Source organism: Eutrema salsugineum, unplaced genomic scaffold (assembly GCF_000478725.1).
Source record: "Eutrema salsugineum unplaced genomic scaffold, Eutsalg1_0 scaffold_9, whole genome shotgun sequence".
Taxonomy (NCBI): Eukaryota; Viridiplantae; Streptophyta; class Magnoliopsida; order Brassicales; family Brassicaceae; genus Eutrema; species Eutrema salsugineum.
In genome coordinates, this window is record NW_006256342.1 from 168,659 (window position 1) to 191,891 (window position 23,233).

General features: G+C 38.4%; 10 protein-coding genes across 12 annotated transcripts; 4 read left to right on the plus strand and 6 right to left on the minus strand.

Moving 5' to 3' along the window:
* The first annotated feature begins 331 nt into the window (after window positions 1-331).
* On the plus strand, window positions 332-1,658 carry LOC18008032 (metallothiol transferase FosB). The gene is made up of 3 exons (XM_006389700.2): window positions 332-689; window positions 783-888; window positions 1,277-1,658. The coding sequence occupies exons 1-3, from the start codon at window positions 535-537 to the stop codon at window positions 1,520-1,522; spliced, it is 507 nt and encodes a 168-aa protein (XP_006389762.1). The 5' UTR covers window positions 332-534; the 3' UTR covers window positions 1,523-1,658.
* A 49-nt stretch (window positions 1,659-1,707) lies between these two features.
* On the minus strand, window positions 1,708-2,803 carry LOC18008110. Its single transcript, XM_024156432.1, has one exon. The coding sequence runs from the start codon at window positions 2,091-2,093 to the stop codon at window positions 1,872-1,874; it is 222 nt and encodes a 73-aa protein (XP_024012200.1). The 5' UTR covers window positions 2,094-2,803; the 3' UTR covers window positions 1,708-1,871.
* Window positions 2,804-2,934: 131 nt separating this feature from the next.
* On the minus strand, window positions 2,935-5,250 carry LOC18008055 (probable polygalacturonase At1g80170). The gene is made up of 9 exons (XM_006389702.2): window positions 5,038-5,250; window positions 4,727-4,858; window positions 4,445-4,615; window positions 4,330-4,350; window positions 4,043-4,250; window positions 3,875-3,956; window positions 3,664-3,772; window positions 3,454-3,570; window positions 2,935-3,352 (listed from the first exon to the last, which is right to left on the minus strand). Exons 1-9 carry the CDS (start codon window positions 5,248-5,250, stop codon window positions 3,065-3,067), a joined length of 1,341 nt encoding a protein of 446 aa, XP_006389764.1. The 3' UTR covers window positions 2,935-3,064.
* A 1,295-nt stretch (window positions 5,251-6,545) lies between these two features.
* Window positions 6,546-7,334, minus strand: LOC18008206 (MAPK kinase substrate protein At1g80180). The gene has a single exon (XM_024152462.1). It carries the CDS (start codon window positions 7,175-7,177, stop codon window positions 6,746-6,748), a length of 432 nt encoding a protein of 143 aa, XP_024008230.1. The 5' UTR covers window positions 7,178-7,334; the 3' UTR covers window positions 6,546-6,745.
* Window positions 7,335-8,678: 1,344 nt separating this feature from the next.
* On the plus strand, window positions 8,679-11,023 carry LOC18008992 (probable DNA replication complex GINS protein PSF1). Its single transcript, XM_006389704.2, has 7 exons — window positions 8,679-8,866; window positions 9,045-9,166; window positions 9,526-9,593; window positions 9,692-9,805; window positions 9,889-10,060; window positions 10,183-10,332; window positions 10,795-11,023. The coding sequence occupies exons 2-7, from the start codon at window positions 9,092-9,094 to the stop codon at window positions 10,819-10,821; spliced, it is 606 nt and encodes a 201-aa protein (XP_006389766.1). The 5' UTR covers window positions 8,679-8,866; window positions 9,045-9,091; the 3' UTR covers window positions 10,822-11,023.
* A 464-nt stretch (window positions 11,024-11,487) lies between these two features.
* On the plus strand, window positions 11,488-12,623 carry LOC18008204. The gene is made up of 3 exons (XM_006389705.2): window positions 11,488-11,634; window positions 11,962-12,193; window positions 12,279-12,623. Exons 1-3 carry the CDS (start codon window positions 11,543-11,545, stop codon window positions 12,546-12,548), a joined length of 594 nt encoding a protein of 197 aa, XP_006389767.1. The 5' UTR covers window positions 11,488-11,542; the 3' UTR covers window positions 12,549-12,623.
* A 79-nt stretch (window positions 12,624-12,702) lies between these two features.
* LOC18009230 lies at window positions 12,703-15,221 on the minus strand. Its single transcript, XM_006389707.2, has 10 exons — window positions 14,937-15,221; window positions 14,701-14,826; window positions 14,485-14,572; window positions 14,320-14,405; window positions 14,031-14,234; window positions 13,679-13,866; window positions 13,433-13,591; window positions 13,275-13,355; window positions 13,141-13,195; window positions 12,703-13,061 (listed from the first exon to the last, which is right to left on the minus strand). Exons 1-10 carry the CDS (start codon window positions 15,045-15,047, stop codon window positions 12,939-12,941), a joined length of 1,221 nt encoding a protein of 406 aa, XP_006389769.1. The 5' UTR covers window positions 15,048-15,221; the 3' UTR covers window positions 12,703-12,938.
* A 1,888-nt stretch (window positions 15,222-17,109) lies between these two features.
* Window positions 17,110-18,608, plus strand: LOC18009369. Its single transcript, XM_024155363.1, has 2 exons — window positions 17,110-17,176; window positions 17,711-18,608. Exon 2 carries the CDS (start codon window positions 17,715-17,717, stop codon window positions 18,465-18,467), a length of 753 nt encoding a protein of 250 aa, XP_024011131.1. The 5' UTR covers window positions 17,110-17,176; window positions 17,711-17,714; the 3' UTR covers window positions 18,468-18,608.
* A 1,428-nt stretch (window positions 18,609-20,036) lies between these two features.
* LOC18009153 (cytochrome c oxidase subunit 5b-2, mitochondrial) lies at window positions 20,037-21,381 on the minus strand. 3 transcript variants are annotated; one of them, XM_024152584.1, is made up of 6 exons: window positions 21,106-21,381; window positions 20,919-20,992; window positions 20,671-20,721; window positions 20,522-20,588; window positions 20,340-20,419; window positions 20,037-20,257 (listed from the first exon to the last, which is right to left on the minus strand). In XM_024152584.1, exons 1-6 carry the CDS (start codon window positions 21,269-21,271, stop codon window positions 20,201-20,203), a joined length of 495 nt encoding a protein of 164 aa, XP_024008352.1. In that variant the 5' UTR covers window positions 21,272-21,381; the 3' UTR covers window positions 20,037-20,200. The 3 variants fall into 3 exon arrangements, with proteins under 3 accessions (XP_024008352.1, XP_006389771.1, XP_024008350.1); XM_006389709.2 differs by having other exon boundaries at window positions 20,919-21,004; XM_024152582.1 differs by having other exon boundaries at window positions 20,919-21,016.
* Window positions 21,382-21,811: 430 nt separating this feature from the next.
* Window positions 21,812-23,172, minus strand: LOC18009107. Its single transcript, XM_006389710.2, has 3 exons — window positions 23,035-23,172; window positions 22,422-22,919; window positions 21,812-22,344 (listed from the first exon to the last, which is right to left on the minus strand). Exons 1-3 carry the CDS (start codon window positions 23,120-23,122, stop codon window positions 21,812-21,814), a joined length of 1,119 nt encoding a protein of 372 aa, XP_006389772.1. The 5' UTR covers window positions 23,123-23,172.
* Between the last annotated feature and the right edge of the window lie 61 nt (window positions 23,173-23,233).

The window sequence follows — 23,233 nt, forward strand, 5'->3', positions numbered from 1 at the left end:
GTGTAGTTTTGAATTTGTTAATGTCAGAAATGAGAAGGAAAAAAAAAACTCTTGAAACTGTTTCTGTTTTAGAAGAAAAACCAGGGGCTCCGAATCTTAAAGGACAAGGCATTAAACTCGATTGTCGTGTGTTTATGGTTGAAATTTTTTTGAAATTGTAGATGTAGGTCCAAAGTTGAATAAAAAGAGACGATCGATGTCATGTTTTTTGAATATCGCTTCTAAATTCAAAAAAAAAAAAAAGGCATGATATCGACGACGATAATGATATAAACATAGGCATCATCGCCATCAATATGATCAAGTTCCGTGCGTTACTCGATCACGACACATATACATATATATACGCACACACACGTGTACGTATATACATACAGCATCCTATTATATAATCAATGGCCTTCCTTAAACGAACCTTGTTCAATTATTAACGGCGACGCCATCTATTTCGGATTCGAATTTCCAAGGCTGTTGTTGTTATTGGATAGATAATCTACATTCTCTCTGTTTTCTCGGGAAAAAAAGAAAAAAAAAATGAAGGAAACTACGGGAAACCCTCTCCACATCAAGTCGCTGAATCACATCTCTCTCCTATGTCGATCCGTCGAGGAATCCATGAGCTTTTACCAGAATGTTTTAGGGTTTCTCCCGATTCGGAGACCAGGCTCTTTTGATTTCGATGGCGCTTGGTACCTCTCTTTTTTATCTTTTTTTTTTCTTTTCTTTTCTTTTTGAATTTTTGAATTATCTCTATTCTATTTTGTGTGTGTGTGTGTGAGTAGGTTGTTTGGTCATGGAATTGGGATTCACCTTCTGCAATCTCCTGAACCTGAGAAATTACTGAAAAAAACAGAGATTAATCCCAAGGATAATCACATTTCTTTCCAGGTACCTCCTTTTCTTACTTATTTTCATTTTAACCCCCATACTTTTTTACATACAAGGCTCACTAACCCTTGTGCACTCGGCTCAGCTTATGTAATAAATTGTACAAAACAAGCTCTAGTAGGGTCCAATCTCGCTTCAATCTCATTCAGAGTTCATATAAATTGAGAGTTTCAGATTATACATCTATAGTTTGTATCAGTTGTAGCTCACCAAGTTCTTAATTTGAGATGGAGTTTAGCATGAATTGTTTGCGCTTGTAGAGATTTTGTTAGTAAGTATGAGTGCCAAAAAATAAAGCGAAAGGTTTGTGGGGATATAGTAAGAGGGTTTGTTAGTAACACCGACAAATTTGATAGAAGCATCTCTGAGTGTGTATGTGTGGATGCAGTGCGAAAACATGGAAGCGGTGGAGAAGAAGCTAAAGGAAATGGAAATAGAGAATGTGAGAGCAGTAGTAGAAGAAGGAGGAATCCAAGTGGACCAACTCTTCTTCCACGATCCTGACGGCTTCATGATAGAGATCTGCAACTGCGATAGCCTCCCCGTTGTGCCTCTTGCAGGAGAGATGGCTCGCTCTTGCTCTCGCCTCAATATCCACCAGCTCGTCCAGCCTACTCCTCAGATCCTCCCCTAGTTCCTCTGTTACTTGTTTAATTGGTCCAAACGCACACCACGGATATTGCGTCACGTGTGACGTCTTAATTAATTTGTCTCTTTTGGATTTGTGTGTTAATTAGTAGATTGCGTGTAATAAAGAGTGAGGTTGATGTGATTCATTATTCATCAAGTGGGAAAATGAGCATTTGCTTCGCTCTAGTCTCTCTCCCATTCATCTATTAGTTGAGAAACCAAAGCTTTCTTTTCTTGTTTCCTTATAAAATTTGTGGTAATTTTAATTTAGACATGTTATCAAACAACTGAAACCGCACATGAGACGTAATCCTTTTATATGTAAGTGTTAATACTAAGAGTATATATATACATCAAAGACCTCCTCTGGCTCCGGGGAGGATGGTATCGCACTGGAGAAGAAGCTGTCGTCGGAAGTTCTGGATGAAAGCTTCGGCGCATTTGTCGACGTCATGATGGATCGTCTGCTTGCTCTCTATCTTATTGCCATTTGAAGGTATTGTCACCGTTCTTCTCTTTTCTGTAATAACCTTGTTGTTGGTACAGCGCACAGATAGTTGTTGTACAGAGCTCATCTTCCTCTGTTTTTTTTTTTTTTTTTTGTGTGTGTTTTGTGTTTAAGGGAATTTGATACTTGGGTGATGTATTTATAGGATTGATGTATTGTGTGATTGCTTGCTAGATCCCCTATGCCTTTTTTTTTATCCCTCTTTATTGTAACCAAGTCTTTCTTTTATCTCTACGGAATTAACTTTAATGTTTTAGGAAGGAATAACTAACAAGAGATCGAAAGTTGAATTTGGACGTTTAGATAAAATAGCGCTAAAATGCTGTATGTCCTGGTCCAAGTAAAATCATATTATCCTTTCATCACTTATCCACTTAAAATCTAAAAGTGTTAACAAAATAATAATCAATTAATTAATGAATAATGCAACTTCCGCTTCCATTTTCTTTATAAAGATCTGATAATAAATATATCCTCTGGATCAAATATATAAGGGATACGTTTCCAATCCAATTAAAGAGGAAATTAAGCATCAAATCCATAGGTTCCTTTTGAAAAAGGAAAGGCATACATAAAATCTGACCTAACAATTGGATTAGATTATTCATAGGCTAGAAGAAGCTTATAGGGACACTAGAAGCAGATTAGCCACCGAAAGGCATCGTCCTCGACGGTCGTTTTCGCTGTTCCGATGCCCCTTCCTCACTGATTATTTTTTTTGTTTAATAATTTGTGAATACGGGCCGTTTTTTCCTTTTACAAATGTTTCCTTAAAATTTTGTTTATTGCAGATGTACCCTCTCTTTTTGTTTATTACATACATTCTCATAGTTTTGGTAAATTACATACGTTTCGTTTTGGTAAAACTTTTGAGCTGTAATTTGCTTTACATTCTTCAATAAGTTGAGTGGAGATCCCCAGGATTCACAAGAGAAGCTCGACCATAAGGCGATAGATTGATGAACTGAATTTGCTAAAACGTGAAAATTCAATCATTTTGGCGTATGCGTGGTAGATTTGCAATGTGAAAACATGACTTCAAAGGTATGATACAGATGTGATCCCAGAGTGGACCGACTGTTCTAAGAAGCTTGTCTCATCTGAGAGGCAAGGAGGAGGGTATACTTGACCCGAACTAGAACCATAAGCTTCCCAGCAGAAGGACTCTGTGAAACCATCATCGTTCGATGGTTCAAGATCAATGTCTTGTAGATGTATATTGCGACATGGTGAAGTATCGCTGCAAGAGATCTTGATTGCTTGTTTTGATGCTGAAGTTCCCACCACGTGAACAAATGAGATTTTCTCGATGGTAACAGCTGATGTCTACATTTTTTTCATTTTTTTAAAAATTAGTTTGTATAACAGATATCAGGTTCAATATCTGAGCTGCGTACTGAAGAAAGAAATAGCACAAATATCTTTACCTGATTCGCACACGGCTTCCGGGAATCGCAGTAATACTGATCGATGATAATGGGGTTGGACACATTTTTCATATTGATGTTCCTAAAGATGATTTTTGAGACCAAACCATTTCCTCCCTGCTTAAAATAAGAATGAGCAAACCTCAAAGTTATATATACTTGTTTTTAATCTCAGCAAGTGGAACTGAAACTTTGATATGATGAAATCACCTGCCACGTTTTGATCCGAACACCATTCGCAGTGTCAGATATGAAGGCCGTATCAACCGTCACGTCTTTGACTTCTTCCCAAGATTTTGATTTTCCAATGCTTCCGATGCTACCCACAACAAAAATAAAAATAAAAAACAAAGAATAACTAACTTAGATGATGCTTTTTGTCTGCGGCCACTGTTTGTTTTGTTGTCTGGCTTTAGTTAACCTTATGCCATGGCCAGGACCACATACAATGTTGCTGATGGAGATCTGTGAAGAGTTTTTAACTATGGAAACACAATCATCTCCTACACAAACAGATGTCAATAATCAAACACTGAGAGAGGATACTAGATTTTTTCAAGGTCTGCTTAAAAGTAGAGAGCACACTGACCTGTACGGACCGTGGTGTTGTCTATCACGATACCACGAGAGGCGCTAATATGAATTCCATCGGTATTGGGACTAGAGGCGGGAGCTATGACCTTTAGACCAGAGATGGTCACACGTCGACAGCTAGTGAAGGCAATGTGCATCTGCTGACTATCGATCACACTGAGGTTTTCAACTCTCAGATTCTTGCACTTGTGGAATGTTAAGGCCTACAAGGAACAGAGTTTCACTTGCATAAACAGTGACCAAACCAATAGATAAGTAACTAGTTGGATGATTTCTGCTTACCGTTGGGGCTCCTCGACAAGGCTGCAAAAAGGAGAATCTTTTTAACTTCTGAAGACAAGACAGCAAAGTACTGGGGGGAAAAAAAAAAGAAAGAAAGAGAGGCATATAAACTTACATTGGAATGATTGTGTTTGCAAGAACTTCTCCACCATTCTTGCCCCATTCCATTTACAGTGCCGCCTCCTTCGACGGTAAAGCGGCTCACGCCATGGAAGTATATCCATTTCCGAAGGTTTAGACCTTCCCAAGCATCTGGGTCATCCGGAGCAATGATTGTACCAGAGATCTATTGTGCAAACAGTAGACAAAGGCAATATTAAACGAAATAGAACAATCTGACTGGAAAAAACAACAAAATTATATCCTCACAAGACCTGTGGAAGCTTGCTTGACCTACCTGAAGAGTGAGTCTTGCTTTACAAGGTCCCGAGAGATCAATGGGCCGAACAAGACAAGAACAGTTTTCTGGGACCAAGATTCTGGTTTTGGATTTAGACGAACAAGCTGCCTTCCAAGCATCTGCAAACGCCTGCGTACCATTTTACAACAATTATCATCCGACACACACACACACACAAGCTGTCTGTTTTCCTAATTCTTGGTCGGATTTGGCAGACGCGAGAGCAGAAAAAGCAAAATGCCCAGATTTTTTTTTGGATTTCCTAAATATCGGGAAGAATTAAAGATTTCTTATTAGCGATGTGTTACTTTGGTGTCGTCGTCGAAGCCATTGCCTTTTGCTCCGAAATGGCCGACGTGGAGGACCCGTTCGGATCTAGGTCGGGTCGAGCGCGACTGTCTTCGCGGTAGCTCGAGGAGCGATTCGAAATAATTCGCGTTTGCGGTCAGAGCGAGTGATAATACTACTACGACTAGTAACAAGAAACGATTGGGCACCACTACATTGCATGAATAACTCATGATTTCGCGTGATGTTTGCTAGAGATCCAATCCAAGTTGGTTAATGATTTTGTTATATAAGTAAACTTTAAACCCAAAATATTTCGTAAAGATGAGGTGGGCACGTACAAGACAACTCTAAAGTAAACAGTCTATTTATAATCAATTCGAAATAGGAATTAAGGATCTAAGATTCCCCTCTTCTACCTTCGAAATTAATTTTTCCTGACTGTAGTAGTGATGGTGAATTGACGTTATGTTTAGCCCGAAAGAAAAAGATACAAAGCAAGAAAAGCTTCTATATATTTCAGGGTTTTAGTAATGACGCTCTCTGACCTTTTCCATTAGATAATTCATTGATTGATTAATGTAGGTAATCAATCATATAATTGAAAATTCGAAATCTTTGGGAGCCAAAAAAAAAAAAAAAAAAACGGGATGTTTAATACAGCTCGATGTTATGAGCTACAGCCCAAACTATGAATCAAGTCCTGCAGATTGTTACTTGTCAAGCAAAGAAGAAATTAAGTGTTTGTTTGACTGTGATATGTGGTATAATAATTTGTATAATCATCCGGGTTAAACCCATAATTATAAGTTGGAAAAAATTGGTTATAGATTGCAAGAGGTAGGTCAATTAAACCAGCTAAAGTAAAATTTACAACAACTATCGTCGGTATAACTAATAACGTTTTACGTAAAACCAGGAGTATATTTTGATTTTTCTGTTTGCAAACAAATTAATAAGGAATTAGGCTCGTCTTTTAACATGTACGAGTAAAACATTCGAAGATGGACTCGCTCAAATACGAATTATTATTTTTTTGAAAAATAGAATATTAGCATAGAGAGTGGGTTTTTTTAAAAAAAAAAAAAAAACAAAAAAGAAGACATAATTTACCATATTAAATGTGTTACTAAAAGTTTTGAAATGGATAATGAAAGTGGAACTGTGGTGCCAAGTGCTTGATCTAAGCAGAAAAGGGTAAGATATGGACGCCGTGAAAGGCGGAGGTGGCCGTTAACGTTCGTCTCGTCGGAGGAATATTAACGTAAACGACTTGACATACACTGATAATTTAATCACACAAACGAAGCAATTAAGACTTGGACATGAATGAAGAGTTGTCAGGTCCACTTTGGCCGCCGCCGCCAGCGCTCGAATTCCTCGGAAAAATTGCAAGATCGAAAGAGAGAGATTGCGAATCCCCCAGAGCAGTGGTCGTTTTCATTTTTTGTACAGGACTGGGTTTTGTTTCATGAAAAAGAAACTTAATTTACATCAACCAGAAAGAAAATCCCATGTGGAAGAGGAAGGGCAAAACTCGAAATCAAACAGATATTAACATCGTCTGAGTTCTTCAAACAAGTTGAAATTAAAGGAGAAGCACAATCAAAAAAATAGAAAGGGAAAAAAAAAAAAAAAAAAAAGATAACATTTTGCAGTATGTATGTATTATACTGATACTCTTTCTTTTTAATGTTTCTTATCTTTGTTTGTCTTCTTCACTTTACTTTACTTATCCATCCGCCGCCGATAAAATGGGAATATTCCTACCTGGATCTGCTTTGGTAGCCTTTTCCTCTGATTAACCGGTTTTTTCGCCGACGGTTTATTCCCGAAAGCAGAGCAGCACCCAAACGCAGACAGTCTCGGCGACGGCGGATCCACCGCCGGAGACACTCTTCCGGTGTTTCGATGGTGGCCGTTGGATCGACTCCTCTCGAAACCCCCTTCGGTTCTGATCGGCTTGATTACTCCGTCTCCGGCTATCGGCTCTTGGCCTTCCGACGCAATCAGCTTAGCCTGTTGGTCGTATTGCTGATGAGTTTCGCCTTTCTGCTCGTTGGCCTGTTGGTTTAGCTCGGCGATGAATCGATCGTCCCAGACTATACCAGAAGAGCCCTGTCGCCGGAACGAGATGGTGGATCTCTGAAGACCCGCCATGGATGGCGCTAACTGTTCCTCCTCCGTTTTTTTTATTATTTATTATTTTGCTTTTGGTGTGTCTTCTTCTCTCTCGGATCACTGATCTGTTTTCGTCGTCTTTTTGGATGTTTGCTAAAATTGGCTCATCATTGTGTTTCAGACTTCTCCATTTCTGCCTCCTCTTTATCTTAACTATTTATAATTACTTCTAATTATTATCATTTTGTCATCTTCTTATTTATTTTATTTTATTGTTATTTCTGCTTCTACTCTATCAAAAAAAAATATTATCGCGATTATCATGTTAGATGCGTAATCGTCTCTTGATTTATTTGTTACGTAGTTAGTTAAACGGGAGAGAAAACCCGGTCAAAGCAACGGCGGTAATTGTGGCAGTAACACGATGATTTTCAATTTTAGGTGGTAGGTGTAGAGAATTCAAATCTATTATAACTTAAAACTTTACCCACTTATCTACCAAATCAAATTTCACTGAAAATTCACATATCATCACATGTTATCTAATTTTAATATTTTATCAACCATAGTCCAACATGGATTATTATTATTTTTTCTTAAAGAAATCCATCGTTGCTGACTCGCTGTTCATGCCTGATTTAATTTGGTTGGTTGGTTGAAAGATAAAACTACTACTAATCTCGGTATATGATGACTTTTTATAATATACAACAGAATCACAAAAAAAACGAATCTAATATTGCCTTCTCAAATTATAAAACACATGTGCATTATTTTGCAATATCTTGTTACATGACTGGACCATCCCATTCATATGGACAACATATTTTCCGTGGCCATATCGTAATTAATCCACAATTAAATCTACACCGCGAATCTTATTATCCCATGCTTTCAAATCTCGAAACAATTATGCACAAATCTGGAAATGATTTGACCAGCTAAAAACGTACGCATGCGAGCAAAACGACTCTAAATTTGTTTCCTATAGAAATTGTGATGATTGTAACCGAGGAAGTGATTGAACACCGAATATAATGTATGCCATTAATAAATTTTAATCCGTTCCTTGTTTTTCTTCTAATGATTAAATGGAAAAGAATGGATAATTAATAAGTTGGGAGAGAAAACTAAAGAAGAATGGATAATAAGTATATTATTTATGGAATTTGTCAGCCTATGAAAAAATATATAAAAAACAGGTGTCATATGTGCTATGGGCAATCAAATTGGTCATCCTTAACTTCAGAAGCAAACATTATAGGTATAGACGTATAGTCGGATAGAAAAAGACCAATAAAAATGCACAAAAATTTCTTGTTGTTTCACTCGCAAATAACACATGATTCACGAATATTTCTAAGAATGATTATGATTTTTTGTTCTCAACAAAATGTGAATATATTAAACTTGAAATGATAAAGTCAGGATACAATGTTTGAGTATACGAATAAGGTGGATAAATAGGAGTCGAGAAGAAACTAGTATGACTGATTATGGATAAATAGAATAGAAAATGCTAAATACAGTAAATGATAAGAATCAATATTTCCATCACACTGGCGCTAAATGTTGAAACTTTTTTGAGTCCCGCCAAAATTCCCACACAACCCTTAAAAAAATTATGGGATTTCGTGTGTCGTCGCAATAGAAGCATTTTCTGGAATTAATCGCCGCCGCGAGAGCTGTTTAGTTGCAGATCCATCCCCGCCACGGAATTGTCTAGTGGTAAGTTTATAGATCTAGGGTTTTTGTTTATCCGGTGAATCGGCGATATTACCAACGATGAACTTCATCCTCTTACCGATTAGATTCGATTGGATTTGAGTCACAATCCCTTTGCATTCGCACAGTTTTCTTTTCTTTTTGTCGGCATGCCAGATGTTTGATGAATTGCTCGAATTAGATATGTCTGATCTCAGAACCTAAAAGAGAGCCAGCCGCCAATTCAGCATGTACGGGAGAAAAGGATATCAGCTGGTGAAAGATTTTGCGAGCGGGGAGAAGGGCCAGCTCAAACCTTTCAATGTAAGTTCCCGACTTATCTAAATCTGTGCTCTCGACGAATCTTGATTGTCTATGATAATCATACTAGGAAGTTGCCCCAGTTGGTTTCGATTTCGGATTCGATGTCATGGAAATCTTAGCTATCCTGTGACAGATCGGTGGGAGAAGCCCTTTTATCCTCGTGATTACTAGGGTGAAAACTAGGGTGGAAATTTTAGGCCAAATTGTTAGATAAGAGGCGTAGATGAATGTTTTGATGTTAGTGCTCGTATGGTCGGTTTCATTTTCATCTTCCGCTTGCTCTTAGATTTATCTCTGCTTGTGGGTTTAGTCTCTAGCTCAGTAATTTAGTCTTCATTTTTTTTTTCTTCTGCTTTCAGAGCAAGCTCTTTGATGAGACTGTCGAAGAATGTGACCAGAATCACCATCTCATCCAGTCTTTGATAAGGTATTTCTATCTCTCTCTCTTTCTTTATATTAAAAGGATCTATGCGGGCCGGAAAAGACTTACTTCTGATTGATTGAGGTTGATGTTTCCACTTGCAGGAAAATGCAACAAGAAGGGTTGGATGTCCAGAACAACAGAAACGCAGATCACTATGGAGCACTAATCCATCACCTTTCTTTGATCCGAAACAAGCGCTGCCTCATGGCCTATGTGTGAGAGTTCACTTTCATTATCGACAACACAAAATCAGGACTCACAGTTTGTAGTAATAGCTGTAACTGGGGTCGCTCTGCAGGTACAATAGAGCAGAAATTGTGCGTGATTTGGCGTGGAGAGTAGGACTTGAACTTCTCGACCTTCCATCTGAAATCCAAGAGAAGCTCACCACACTAGAGAAGGAGTACTTCAAGAACCATTCGATAGCTCTAAAATCGTACATGGGAAAAGTAGGAATTGAGTTGAATGTCGTAAGGCCTCTTTCCACCCTGGCTTCCGGATATCACAACATTAAGTAATTGTATTTTTCTGATTTGCTTATGGCTGTAACGAGTTATGTTCTTTTGATTTTTTTTGTTTTTTTTTTTTTTAGGATATGGTGCCTCCAAAAGATCCTTACATCAAGGTCAGAGTTGTGGAAGATATCGACGAAGGAATTGTGCTGAGTGACAAGACAACGAATTTTGCCCGTCATTCTATGCATTTCCTCAAACGAACTGATGCGGAACCGTACATTGCTCGGGTTAGTTTTTTTCATTATTCCCTCCCTAAAACTGGGATGACCTAAGCCAAAAAACTTACCCGCCTTGTATAATTGAGAAGCTGAAGACTGTAAGCAATAAAAATTTGGTAGAGATGTAGGTAAAACCTTGATATTGGCCTCCCCTAGCACGGTCAAAGGAAAAATAAATCATATCTGACGAAAGGATGCTAAAGAAAATCTAGATAGCGATGCAAGTAGGAAATGTAGGGTTTAGAATTGATCAACGCTATGAAAAAGATGAGTGTAAGTGTTATGTGAAGAATCGACCTTTTCTTAGTATGCAGAATTCGGTTTGATTAAGTGGAAGTTTTCATGCCAAATTTAAAAGGGTTCTTGTGTCCACTCCTAAAAATAAACGATTGTAGAAAAAGTGTTTCTAAATTATTATTATTTTTTTACACAAAAGCGTTTCTAAAGATTGAATTGTGAATCGGATAACAGGGGCAGATGGAGGAGCTGACAGGTTGATTGATCTAACAGAAGCTATGGTGGGCTGAGGTTAATCACGGTCTGGTCTGTGATCAAAGAGTAAGCTTACATATAGTCTTGTATAATTGTAAGACAGGAACATGAAACCTCATACAGAATTCAATGTACAATTATTTTCTCTTCCAAAGTTATAAACATGAAATCACTGGGAACAAGGCATTTAATTCTATGAGCAATCCTTCGAGGCTTCAATAATGCTCTGTCGTTTTTGTGACTTGCTAGTTGCTATTAGAGTAAACCTTGTTTTGGCCCAAAAAAAAAAAAAAAGAGTAAACCTTGTAACTAAAAAAATGTCCACAAATTCGGCTTAAAAAAGAGATGAATCATCTTCAAAACCTACCTAACCTCAAGGCCATTTTCTGAATTTCATAAACCTTATTACATCTTAGGAAATTTTGAAGCAAATTGATCTGTTTTGAGTTTTGGCTTGCTCTCAAATTGTGTTCTTGGTCGGTTGCCTTTTACCAGTACTTCAGTTTTCTTAATGCAAAACAAAATTTACCTTTTATTCCTTTATTTTATCAAAAAAAAAAACTTACTTTTCTGTTGAGCCAATAATTAAAAAAAAACGTGGGGGTACACATAAAACATCGTTTATTTTGTTTGTTCTTTTTTTTCCTCTCAGTTTTCCCTCTGCAACGAACCCTTTGAATTTATAATTTTGGTCATCAATTGGTTGGGAGTTTTGGGTGGAAATCCGATGGCTCTTTCTAAGAAATGGGCTTCGATAATCTCCGTTATCGCTTCTTCTGTGTTTACATTCATCATCGTCTTCCAGATTCCTCTTTTCAGGTAAAATTTCGTCACCATTCCTCGTGATTCTGTCATTTTCGCTGTAAACGAAACAAATCCAGAATTTGGAAATTGATGGAAAAGTCTATCAAACGGTTTTGTCGCATTAGGGTTTCACATGAAATCGAGGTCTGGACCCTGACAGAAATTGGATATTAGATTCGTGACTGTGATTAGAGCAAAATCGTGGATTCCTTGTTACATGCACTGAGTTTCTTTTGGAAATGCCTGTGATTCATTTCTATTGGATCGCCGTTTGTTTTGTGAGCATCTTCTGTGATGTTTCTCTCTCACTCTATCATCCGTTGGGTTGGGTTGCATTTGCAGAGTCGCGTGCAGGAACAAGAGCTGCGAATCACCATTGGAGGTAATATCCTCTCGGTTGATTGGAAGTGAAGTCCTTCCTTCCTCTGTTGTGAAGAGCCTCCTTTATCCTGGTGCCATTGCCAAGTCTCTTATCGGTGGCTCCGGACTCCCAAGCTATCACAACTTGTTCGAGTTCTACAGTTTCCATGAGCTGAATAGAGCCTCTTTTTCAACCGATATTCGTCATCTTGAGGTTTGCTTCTCCATCCTCCTATCTTTGATTCTTGTGTGCTTTGTCTTATCCAATAATGTCATGTACACAATCTGCTTGCTTCTAGGTGTTTGCTGGGAGTTGTTTATGCCTGCTTGGAGCTTTGCTGAGCCTGTTCAAACCCACAAGAATCAGCTTTATTGCAACGCTTCTCATATATTGGGGTCTTACCACAGAGATTCTTCTATTGGACTCGGCTCATGCCTTGACAAACTCTGTTCGTGTCTACCACCCAACGCTGTTTCTCGCTTCTCTTTCTGCATTTCTCTCCATCCGTAGCGATGTCAGGAAGATCATCCGGTGTTGCAGATCTAAGCCCTTTTCCAAAACTCTCTGACCCACAAAAAAACAAAAGAAGAGGCTAGGGTCCCTGCTTCACTAACTTAGTTTTGAAGAACTCGTTATTACTTTAGACATCACTGAGACGGTTTAAAGCTTTGGCTTTTCTGCAAGTTAGAATCTTTACAATCATCATGAATGTGCTATCAAGATTCGTTTTATGCACCATCTCATCATATTCATATATACTACTAATACAAATATCTGTTAATCAGCATCTCTTGGAATAAAGTTAATCTTCCAGGAAAAGAAAAAACCAATGATGATACCAGATGGCTAAACTAACAAGAGATGCCTGAATATGATACAAGTGAAAGAAACCAAACGTCCAAATAGCACAACACACAAAGAGCAAGGCATCTGATTTATTGCCTTTGGTAGGAAACCTCTAGGATCCTCTTCTGCTTCGGCTTCCAGAACCATGAACCAGACGAGATGGTCCTCCGCTCGTGTCTGCTCCTTTCGGTTTCTGTGCTTCCAGAGCCTCAGCTTCATCCATCAGCACTGCTAACTGCTCAACACACAGTAGGTTTCAAAACAAACAGAACACAATACAATATCCATGAGGCTGGTTCTGAAGAGAATCATACCCGGATCTTGTTTTCCCTCAGCCTATCTTGAAGTGCGTTAATGGCGGGACTCAAGCTGCGAAAAGTGAAGCCCACGTATGTAAATTGCAACCAAAAACAAAAAAAAAAACATTAGAAAATGTTTTTACACTCACCAGTATTCGATCAGCTTGCACATGGAAGCTTGATATGTTGATGTGTTGTGAATGAAAGCAAGAGGATGGACTTTTCCATTTCTAGAGAAGAACAGAAAGAGCTTTTGCACTAAAACTCCATAAATACGATATGTATGGAAAAAGATTGAATTGGAAACCTGATGCTTTGCGAGACTGATTGGCGGTATGCTGCTCGTTCCTCCTCGTAGAGTACACGTTGCAGATCTTTAAAAGAGGCTAAAGGTGAATTGAGCTGAAGAAGGGATAAAGTGGGCAAAACATGAAGCGGGACTTCTTTTCTAACATACCCCACACCGCTGCAAGTACAATTCCTTAGTTCAAGTCATTGAGTAGATGAATGGAGCAATTGATCATAAGCACAAAAGCCGCGTGTTTAGAAATACCTCGTTTCCAAATTTGAACGGAGCATCGCCTCTTGCATGCTTTCAGACATGTCCATATGATCAATTTCCACAATTGAGCTGCTGAGATTAACTGAGCTGTAGTTTCCACTTGTCCCGTCTCTCACGTTGCTGTTGGCCTCAGCTTTGTTAACAAAGAAAGCCCCAAAATCTGAAACCCGTCCTCCTCCCTACTCAGACATACAAGGCCCACACATCAATGTTTGTAGATATTAGCCCATGCTTAAGTCAGAACACCAATGTTTATCGCATGAATTTGGGAAACGGGTAACACTCATGCACAACTTTCATTAAGCTCGAGTGAAATGGTATAGCTTTTGGGCAAAGGAGAGACCTTAGATCCGGAAGTTGTAGCTGTATCACATGTGTCTTGCTCCCGAGTAGAAGAGGAAGTCCGGTATATCGAGTCTGAAGAACTTAATGATGAATCTAAATCGATGACAGAATCTTTATTTGCAAGAACCAGGCTCATAGATTTAGGAGTAGTATTGGGCTTTCCATCAGAGGACTGAAAAGCGATAACTTGGATTCTACCAACCTAAAGCCAATTCATGAAGGATGTGAAGAAGGGTTTTCTAGAAAAAGATTCAACTTTCCTAATTCCAGTCGTAGCAAAAACTAACCTTGTTTGAATCTTCACTAAAGCAAGAAAAAATGAGGCCAATAAATCCAGAATCTAAAAGCTGATACATTGCCTGTGTCCGAACATCTGCAACAGGACAGAGATATCTTAAAGAATATGAGAAGAGGGAGGAGGAGAAGAAGAACCAAATAAGTTTGGTACATACCGACATGGGAAGGAAGTACGGTGATATGAGGATGGGAGTGATACCATCCAATCACTCGTGTTGTTCTGCCAGTTGATATGGTCATTCTGTGCCGAGGAGGTTAGTCAAGGAAGTCTTTCCTTTTTGGTTCATAACCAAAACCAAAATCAATCTATTAATTATCACTTACGACACAACAAGGAAGCAGATTTATAGCAACAATGGAGAAAAGGATATATCAGCCTGAGCAGAGGCAGCAGCCAACTGTTCAGGGTTGGTTTCTACTCGATCCTTCTGCCGATCAGACCGTGACTGAGGCGATGCTCCCCAGATCAGAGCTGTGGCGCTTCCGTTTTTTGAGTACTAATCGATTATCCAAAACCCACAACCAACCAACAACATCTATTAGTCCTTTTTGTAACACAGAGGCAGAGCCATAACAGATTTCAAGAACCAATCGAACAAAATTGAACCTGGATGTCGCCGAGGAGGAGACCCATGATCTCTTCGGTCTCAGTGGATAATGCGTGAGTGAGGCAAGTCAACCACACCTCCTCCGACATATTTACGCATGTCAGAGACATTTTTCCCGCAATCGGATAATCGGATCTTTCGATTTTTTCCCCAGATTTTCGCTTTATTGCCCCTCTCTCTCTCTCTCTCTCTCTCTAAAGATTTCTCGCTTCGCCGAGACTGGGGAAGAAGATGAAGGGAATACACTTTTGACAATAAAAATAGTTTGTGTTTGGAAACTCGCAACTAAAGGAGTTTCGCAGAGTTCGAAAGGCGATTATATGATACGCACTGTAGTGTTTAATCATTTTCTTTTCTTTCAGAAATTAGAGAAAAAAGTTTAAAAAACTATCAATTATTTAATATTTACCAAATTTCTATTTTTCCCTCAGAAATTATAGGTCAACCGATTAATTTAAACGATAACATTAAAATAGGATACACTGAAAACAAATTTTTTATTAATGTTGATGTTGTATTATCCGAACTAATGAATAATAATTTTTTCAAATATAAATGTAAATAAAGTATGTGTGTAAGGAATAGTAATGGTTTTTCAAATTTTTCATAGTTTTAATATTATATTACTGTCTGAAATAAATAATTATTGTTTAGTAGTTTTATCTAGTGTCGGTGTCGCATTATCTGAAATAAATATAAACAAATATGCGCATAAATAATAATAATAATTAATTTTTAAATTTTCAGATTGTTTTTTCTTACAAATTCAAATTACTATTAAATCAATATGTTTCTATCCTTACTTCTTCCCTTTTTGGTTTTTACTAAAAAGAGTAATAAAAACAAATAATTGTTGTTTAGTAGTTTTATGTAGTGTCGGTGCCGCATTATTTGAAATAAATATAAATAAACATGCGTATAAATAATAATAATAATAATAGATTTTTAAAATTTTCTTATTATTTTTTTTTCTTTTTCTTTAGAAGTCCAATTTACTAAAGTCAATATGTTTCTATCTTTATTTCATCTTTTTTTTTGGGCTTTTACAAAGAAGGACAATATAACAAATTATATGGTCTGCTGGTTTATTTGAAAGAAAACATTAAAATACAAAAAAAATACATTGGAAACAAAATTTTGGCAACGTACCAAAAGCTATACGGTCAAAGTTTAGCACAGTTTGATATATGTATTGATTTGTCAATATCTCTACATCCAACCATATCCTTAGGATACTTAAAAAAACTTAGATTTGAAAATTTTTTCTTTAAATTAAAGATCATAAATTGAATTTTAAGTAAATAATATCTGATTCATTAGTATTGATTTGAGAAGATTTTAACTGAACAAATTTTAAAATATTTATGAAAATTTGTCACTTATTAATTTAAATTTTTTAACTTTTACAAGTAGCGGCGCCGTATTATCTGAATTAAATATAAGTAGATTATGTTTATGAGTAATACTTTGTTGTGTAATACAAGTGTAAACACTATATTATTTATATTAAATATAAATTAAATATGTATGTAAGTAATGATAATTGTTTTTCAAATTTTTACTAGTGTCAGCACCATATTAATGTCTGAATTAATAATAAACTTTTGTTGTTCAGTATTTTTGCATAATGTCGATGCCATGTTATCTGAAATAAATATAAATAAAATATGCGAATAAATAATAATAATTAAATTCTAATTATTACTCATACAAAGTAATAGTAAGTAAAAGATATGTATAAGTTATAATTTATTATTTGAATTAAGTGAAAGTATAATATGTAAAAGTAATAATTAATTATAAAAAATATTAAAATAGTTGTATAAAAGAATTCAAATTTAAATGATAATGATAAAAAGTGAGATTTGTATAGTTCTTTTTCCTTAAAAATTTGTTAGTTTGTATAAGGATATAGTTTTTAGAAATATTTACTTTTTTAAATTGAACTTTTCCAACATCTTTACACGCAAGAAAATGGTGATTTCTTAGCCTTTCTATCTCAAAGAAGGGAAAATCCATAATTGACAGGAAAAGACAGTATTGGTTTTAATTGACAAGGAAAGGCGAAACGGTGGACAGAGAAAAGACAGGGGTATAATGGTAAAAAGGGGCAGACGGGCACAAGAGTAGCTTATAAAAAGGCAACAGAAATCACACAAGCAGGCACTCGCATCAAATCTCCCATCTTCACCGCTTCAGACGAAACTCCTCTGAAAATTCAAGAATTTCTCCGACCAAGGTAATCTACCTGTTTCTCGCTTGGGCTCGATCCTTGCTTGGGTTCTTCCAATTTCTCTCATTGAGCTCTCGATCTGATCAACTCGTGTCGCTTAGCGCTTTTGCAGGTCTGATCAGAATCAGAAAAAAAATCTCTGGTTATAGTATTCCGTATTCGGTCACAACTTTGAATATGAATAAAAAAATGCGGAATGAGATGATCATCGAAAATCTACAACTGTTTTGTTTGTGATAAGTGTAGTTATAGTTGATCAATTTCATAGGGAAACCAATTTTTTTTTGTTGTTGTGAATATGATTCTCCGACCATCGGTCATCCAACTGTGTTATATTTGATTCACGAAATTCGTTTTCTTTCTTATGATCATATCTGTTTCCTGGGCCTCTCTGCAGTTGTGATATATACTAGTGTCAGTTACCTTCCCCAATATATCAATGTTGTGTGATTTCGTTCAAAAATGTGTGTTTTTTTCTGTTTAAATTAGAAGAAGTTGGACTTGAAACTGTTACTGATCAAACGTTTTGAATTCATATAGCGAGATGCCGAAGGAAAGCCGTATAATGTCGGTGACAAGCAACGGGACAAGAGTATCGCCATACCCGCTTCGAGCATCAAGGACAAAGAAACAGAAAGCAGTCGAGTCGCCAATTCAGACAGAAGGCGCAAGAGAATGGGAGGATGTCCGGTGTGTGATCTGCATGGAACCGCCACACAATGCGGTCCTCTTGCAATGCACTTCCTCCTACAAAGGATGTCGTCCTTACATGTGCGACACGAGTGCTCGCCACTCCAACTGTTTCAAGCAGTACCGTAGGAACAAAGGGAACCGCTTAGACACCAAGACCTTGAAATGCCCTTTCTGCAGAGGAGAGGTTTTTGAGACTATCAAGGTCTCCGGTGCAAGACGCTTCATGAATGCTAAACCGAGATCTTGCTCTTTCGAGGATTGTGACTTCTCGGGGACTTACTCTCAGCTTAACAATCACTTGAAAACCGATCATCCTGGTTTCATCCCATTAAAGGTCGACCCACAGAAGCAAATGATGTGGGAACAGATGCAGAGAGATGCTGAATACATTGAACTCATGACTGCTGCTGGTCTGCCTCATAGTCCCCCCGAGCCTGTGCATCGTCATCATCCTCCTCCTCATCCTCATCCGATGCTTCAGCTCAGCCTTCAGAGTCTTATTTCTGCTGCACCCCGTCAGGTAAGGAGCGGATTTGGGGTCGCCACTCTCATGCCCAGACTCGAGATTCGAACCATGACCATGTTTCACGGTTGGAATACTTGAAGATTTTGCTGAAGAAACCTGTTTCAGATCCCAAAATTTTGAATATTCTTCAAAGTTTTGATGTCTCAATAGCTTTTTCTCTCGTCAGCTTGCATCCATAATGTTATAAATATCATTCTTTACAACAGCGCTTTCGACACCCCACCCACCCAATATCTAGGACTAAAAAAAAAAGAAATAAAAACTTGTGTATACAACTATATGTATAGCTGCTAAGCTCATTTTCTCAATTATATCATATATATTATCCAAAGCTTTGACCCTTAAACAAAAGCGGTTTGCGTTTCTACTTTATATATAAAAAAAAAGCTTTGACACAATTCTCGTGGTTTTTGATGGAAGGAAAGACAAAATTACCAGTGAAACTACAAGAAACTAAAATGAACGTAAAAAAAAAAGAGAAATAACAAAAGGATTAAGTTGTACATCAACACATCGATTAAGTTACACAGTGTAGCAGGAATGGATCAGCCCATACAGGGTACGTACTGCATGCAAACTGCTTCCCATCTGGAAGGAAAGCAACCGTTAGATCATTAATTGTGTTTGTGTTGAAACGTCTCAACGTTGCCTCTGCTAGCAAACACATCCCACAACCCAACTGTTTAATTTGTCCCATGTACGATGATGCCAAAAATTAATTTGCTGCAAATATCAAGAATATAGGAGCTAGCTAGGTACGCTATTGTAGATACGAGATTTTAATCTGCTGAGTGCCAACACTAACCTCATCATCCCTCTGTGGAGTAGCAGGGGGATGGTGGTGGCTCAACGCCAACATCTTCTGATTCATTCTTTTTACTATATCGCCAAACATATATAACCATCACGTGCAATTGTGTAAGCCTTGTTAATGAATCTATCATGTCTTTAAACAAGCAACCCACAACAGAATCTCTATGACCATGAAATAAAAAAGGGCTCGTTTAAGTCACCCTTCAATTTTCTCACACAGAAAAAAACCTAGCCGCTGAGTCCATGGAGACAACTTTAATCATCGCAATGAGCAAGTGTTCTAACAAGCTCAAAGGGAAAAAGCCACCTTCCTGAAATAAGGTGCTCGCCATATCTCGACCAGCTTACCTGATCATCACGGCTGATATTTAAGGAACGTTTACTTGTTCTGACGACTAAAAGGAAGGTTCCATCGGGAGAGAAGCGTTACGGTCTGGTGTTTCTTGATTACGGACGTGTGAAATTTAGTTGATTATTCTGTGTAACAAATGACGTTCCCGTTTCTGAACAGAGATGGTTTTGGATACGAACTGGCGGTGGAGAGTCGGACCACAAAAAAGGCGACGGCGAGAACTGGCGGCACTAGGATTTAACGAACTTTAACCCTTCTTTATTATATCGTGAGTCGTGACTCTTTTTTTTTTATTTATTTATCATTAATCTTATACTAATTAAATCCTAAGCAGAAGTCCCATGTATTTCGTGTATACCTACAAATTATTTCTCTTTTCAGCTGTTGACCGTAATACTCTTTATTTCAACGGATTATACTTGTTAATCACCTACCACTAAACATAATAAAATCAAATATTCGTTCAAGAGCATAAGAGAAAGTACAGTAACAGTAACAGGTATAGCAACTACTCAATCAAAATGATTTGGCAAAAAAAAAGGGTTGACGAGAACCGCCTGTCTCAGGAAGAGAGTAAAACAAATACCAACAAAAAAAAGCAAGGGCACTCTTTCTTATTACACACTACATTCAGCAGTTCTCCGGATCAGTGGTGGTCCTCGCCATGTCCGTCAGGAGGTCCTCCAGGACCAACCACTTGAAGCTATTTATCAAAACCATCATCAGTTACTCAAAATTTCACACCAGATTATATACTGAAAACTTTGCTTTGTAGCCATGATTACCTTAAAGTACTGTGAACACACAGGGCATTCGAAAGACTTGCCTTTCTCCAGCCAAAACCAGACAACGTCATGCTCATCCTCTGCCGTTCAGAATATAAGTCAAAATTCATCATCATATGCTCTAAAGAGACAAAGATCAATATATCATATGCATATGTTGAGAGCAAGAAAAAAAGACCTACCTCCTTCACCTCCTGGGCAACCGACTATTCTCATGTCATAGTAGGATTTGACTACAGCAGGAGCTTCCTACAGAGCAGACAATATATATAATAATAACACTCGGACAAGAATCTCACAGAACCTTTCGATTGTAATGCATCACACTAACCATTGTTCCAAAAGGACCCTCCGGAAAGTCTATATCGAGCAGCTTCCTTCCCTGTGAAATGTGATGATATCATTAATAGCAGATGATGATAGATCCAAGTGTGATGAAAAACACATCACAACTCCTGCAGATTACAAATCTAAAGCAACAGACAAATTCTCAAATCATCTGATCTGATTAAAACCCTCAACAATCAGTCTCCTTGAGTAACAACATTTCTCTATAGTATCATCCAAGTAATTAACTACCTCCATTTCGGCTTCTAGTTCCTCTTTCTCGTGACCAGTTGCAATAGGCATCACATCTTCAATACGCTTCCTCACTGCAGTGTCCGCTGGAGTAATCACTCGACATAAAAGACGAAGGAACTCTCTAAGCCAAAATCAACGAATCATTCACAATAACCGTCCGCATGGATCGAGATCCGTAACTTACCTGCAGCGGAGCCGATTCGGCGAGAGATAATTGAAGAATAAGCGGAAATGGACGACGCACGAGTCGACAGAGAAAGGTGAGTGGACTCGGCCACGGCCGACGAAGCCGCGCAGGAGCCAACGGCGGGGATTGGTTTAAGTTTCGATAAAAGGATTCTCCTCCACATGATGAATGGTGTCGGTTCTTCGAGAAAATTAGGGTTATCGTCACGATTCTCGGGCCAATTCTCTCAATCTACTGCGACAAACGGGAAAGATGAGTGAAGATTGAAGAATGCTTTGACCAACCGGTGCGATGTTATTTGTACGTGCGAGTTTTTTTTTTGTATTAAATAACTGCAAAGTAAAAAAGAGAAGCCAATCGATAATTTTCAAATAAATTTTCAAGCATGTTTATTATTATTCGATTAACAGAGGTGTGAATGTGTGGTCTATATATAATCTCTTAAAATTTTCTTAAGATATATAGAGTGTAATTACAAAAAAAAAAATGTTACTCCATCAGTCCATTGTATCTAAACGATAATTAGTTCATAAATTATGTAAAAATAAGATTAGAATGTAGTATTCCCTTACATTTATTCTGTGAATCTGGAAACATAAAATTACAATTAAGTGCCATTGTTGTATATTCAACCGATGAATAAATGACCACTTTGACTTTAGACCAAAAGCTAATTAAGAACACTATACATATATGGTCTCTCTCACCCTCGGAGTGTACGAACCGCCACCAACCTGACGTCATCGATGATCGGGCCACATAGCGAGCCAGAGTGGTCGCTCTTCGTGTGGTAAAACGTGCTGATGAAAGTGACACGTGTCCTCGGCGACACCGCCTTGAACACAAGCCTTCCCCGTCTAAAACCGCCTCTCCCCTTAGACGCGTATTCCACCATGACCTTGCTCCGTCCAGCGAAGGCCTCCACTGCCATCGGTCCCTCGCAAGCGTCTCTGGCGTCTCCAACGTTGAAAGTGAGAGCGTAGAATTTGTTCAGTGACGTCCTCACGATCTGAGAAAGAGCGCTCTCTTTGCCTCCAACAAGCTCGATGGCTCGGTGTCCTTCTGGGACGAAGAAGTGTGCCTTGTCGACGTATTTTACGGCCTTGAGTGACTCGATCATCCAACCGGGCAATGGGCTGTTTTCGTCTTCTATGAACGGTGGGATCAATACTCCCCACTTTGCCTTGGGGAACACGTAAGGTCCTTCCTCGAACTTCCCGTTCTTAATCAGATTATCTGCAAAACAAAACAAACAAAAATCAACATCGATTTGGTTTACTCTAAGATATGACCGGGTTTTCGGGTTTATTTACATCTAGAGAATCTGGGAGGGAACAAAGCCTTGATAGCGACGGCGTCGATCAAAGGTCCACAAGCCGGGTGCTCCTCATGACCCGGGTTGTGGATCCGGATCTCTATTTCGGGCCCACCAGCTTTAAAAGCCCAGGAGTACGAGTCCCAACCGTCGCTGCCGTACAAGGTCTGGATAGGGATCACACCGGACTCGTGCGTGACGGAGATGTTGAGCCGCTCGTCCTGAGCGCAGGTTCGAGCGGCGCTGAACGTGATAGAGTATAGACGGCCCGATCGGACTGAGATTTTCTGGGAGATTGAGGCCTCGTTGCCTAATCGGACGGCGGAGGAGCCTTCCGGTACGACCAGGACCATGTCGTCTTGTTTCTGACCAGCTTTGATGTACTCCACCAAACCGGTCATGTCCCAGTTGGGTACGGCTGATCGTTCCTTAACAACCGATCCTTTCAATTGGGACGGTTTAGGACCCTTCTCGAAATTACCGTTTGGTAGTAATCCTGAAACCACCAACCATTGAAAGTTCATCTCAGTCAAAGAGTACTTACTACATACTGTGTGTTTAATAGAATTTTGTGTTAATTAATTAGATGAGCTTAATTAGAGTTACAATACCATCGCGGATTGGGGCCGCTACGACGATGTTAACATTATTAGAAGAGACACATAGGAGAGCTAGGAGAAGTGCGGCTTCTTGATACATTGCGACTTCCTTCTGTGAGAGATGAGGATTGAAGAGATAGCTAGAGAGATGGTGCCAGAGAAGAAACTATAAAGACTCGGGTTTTATAAGTTTGTGTTTAGAAGAAGAACA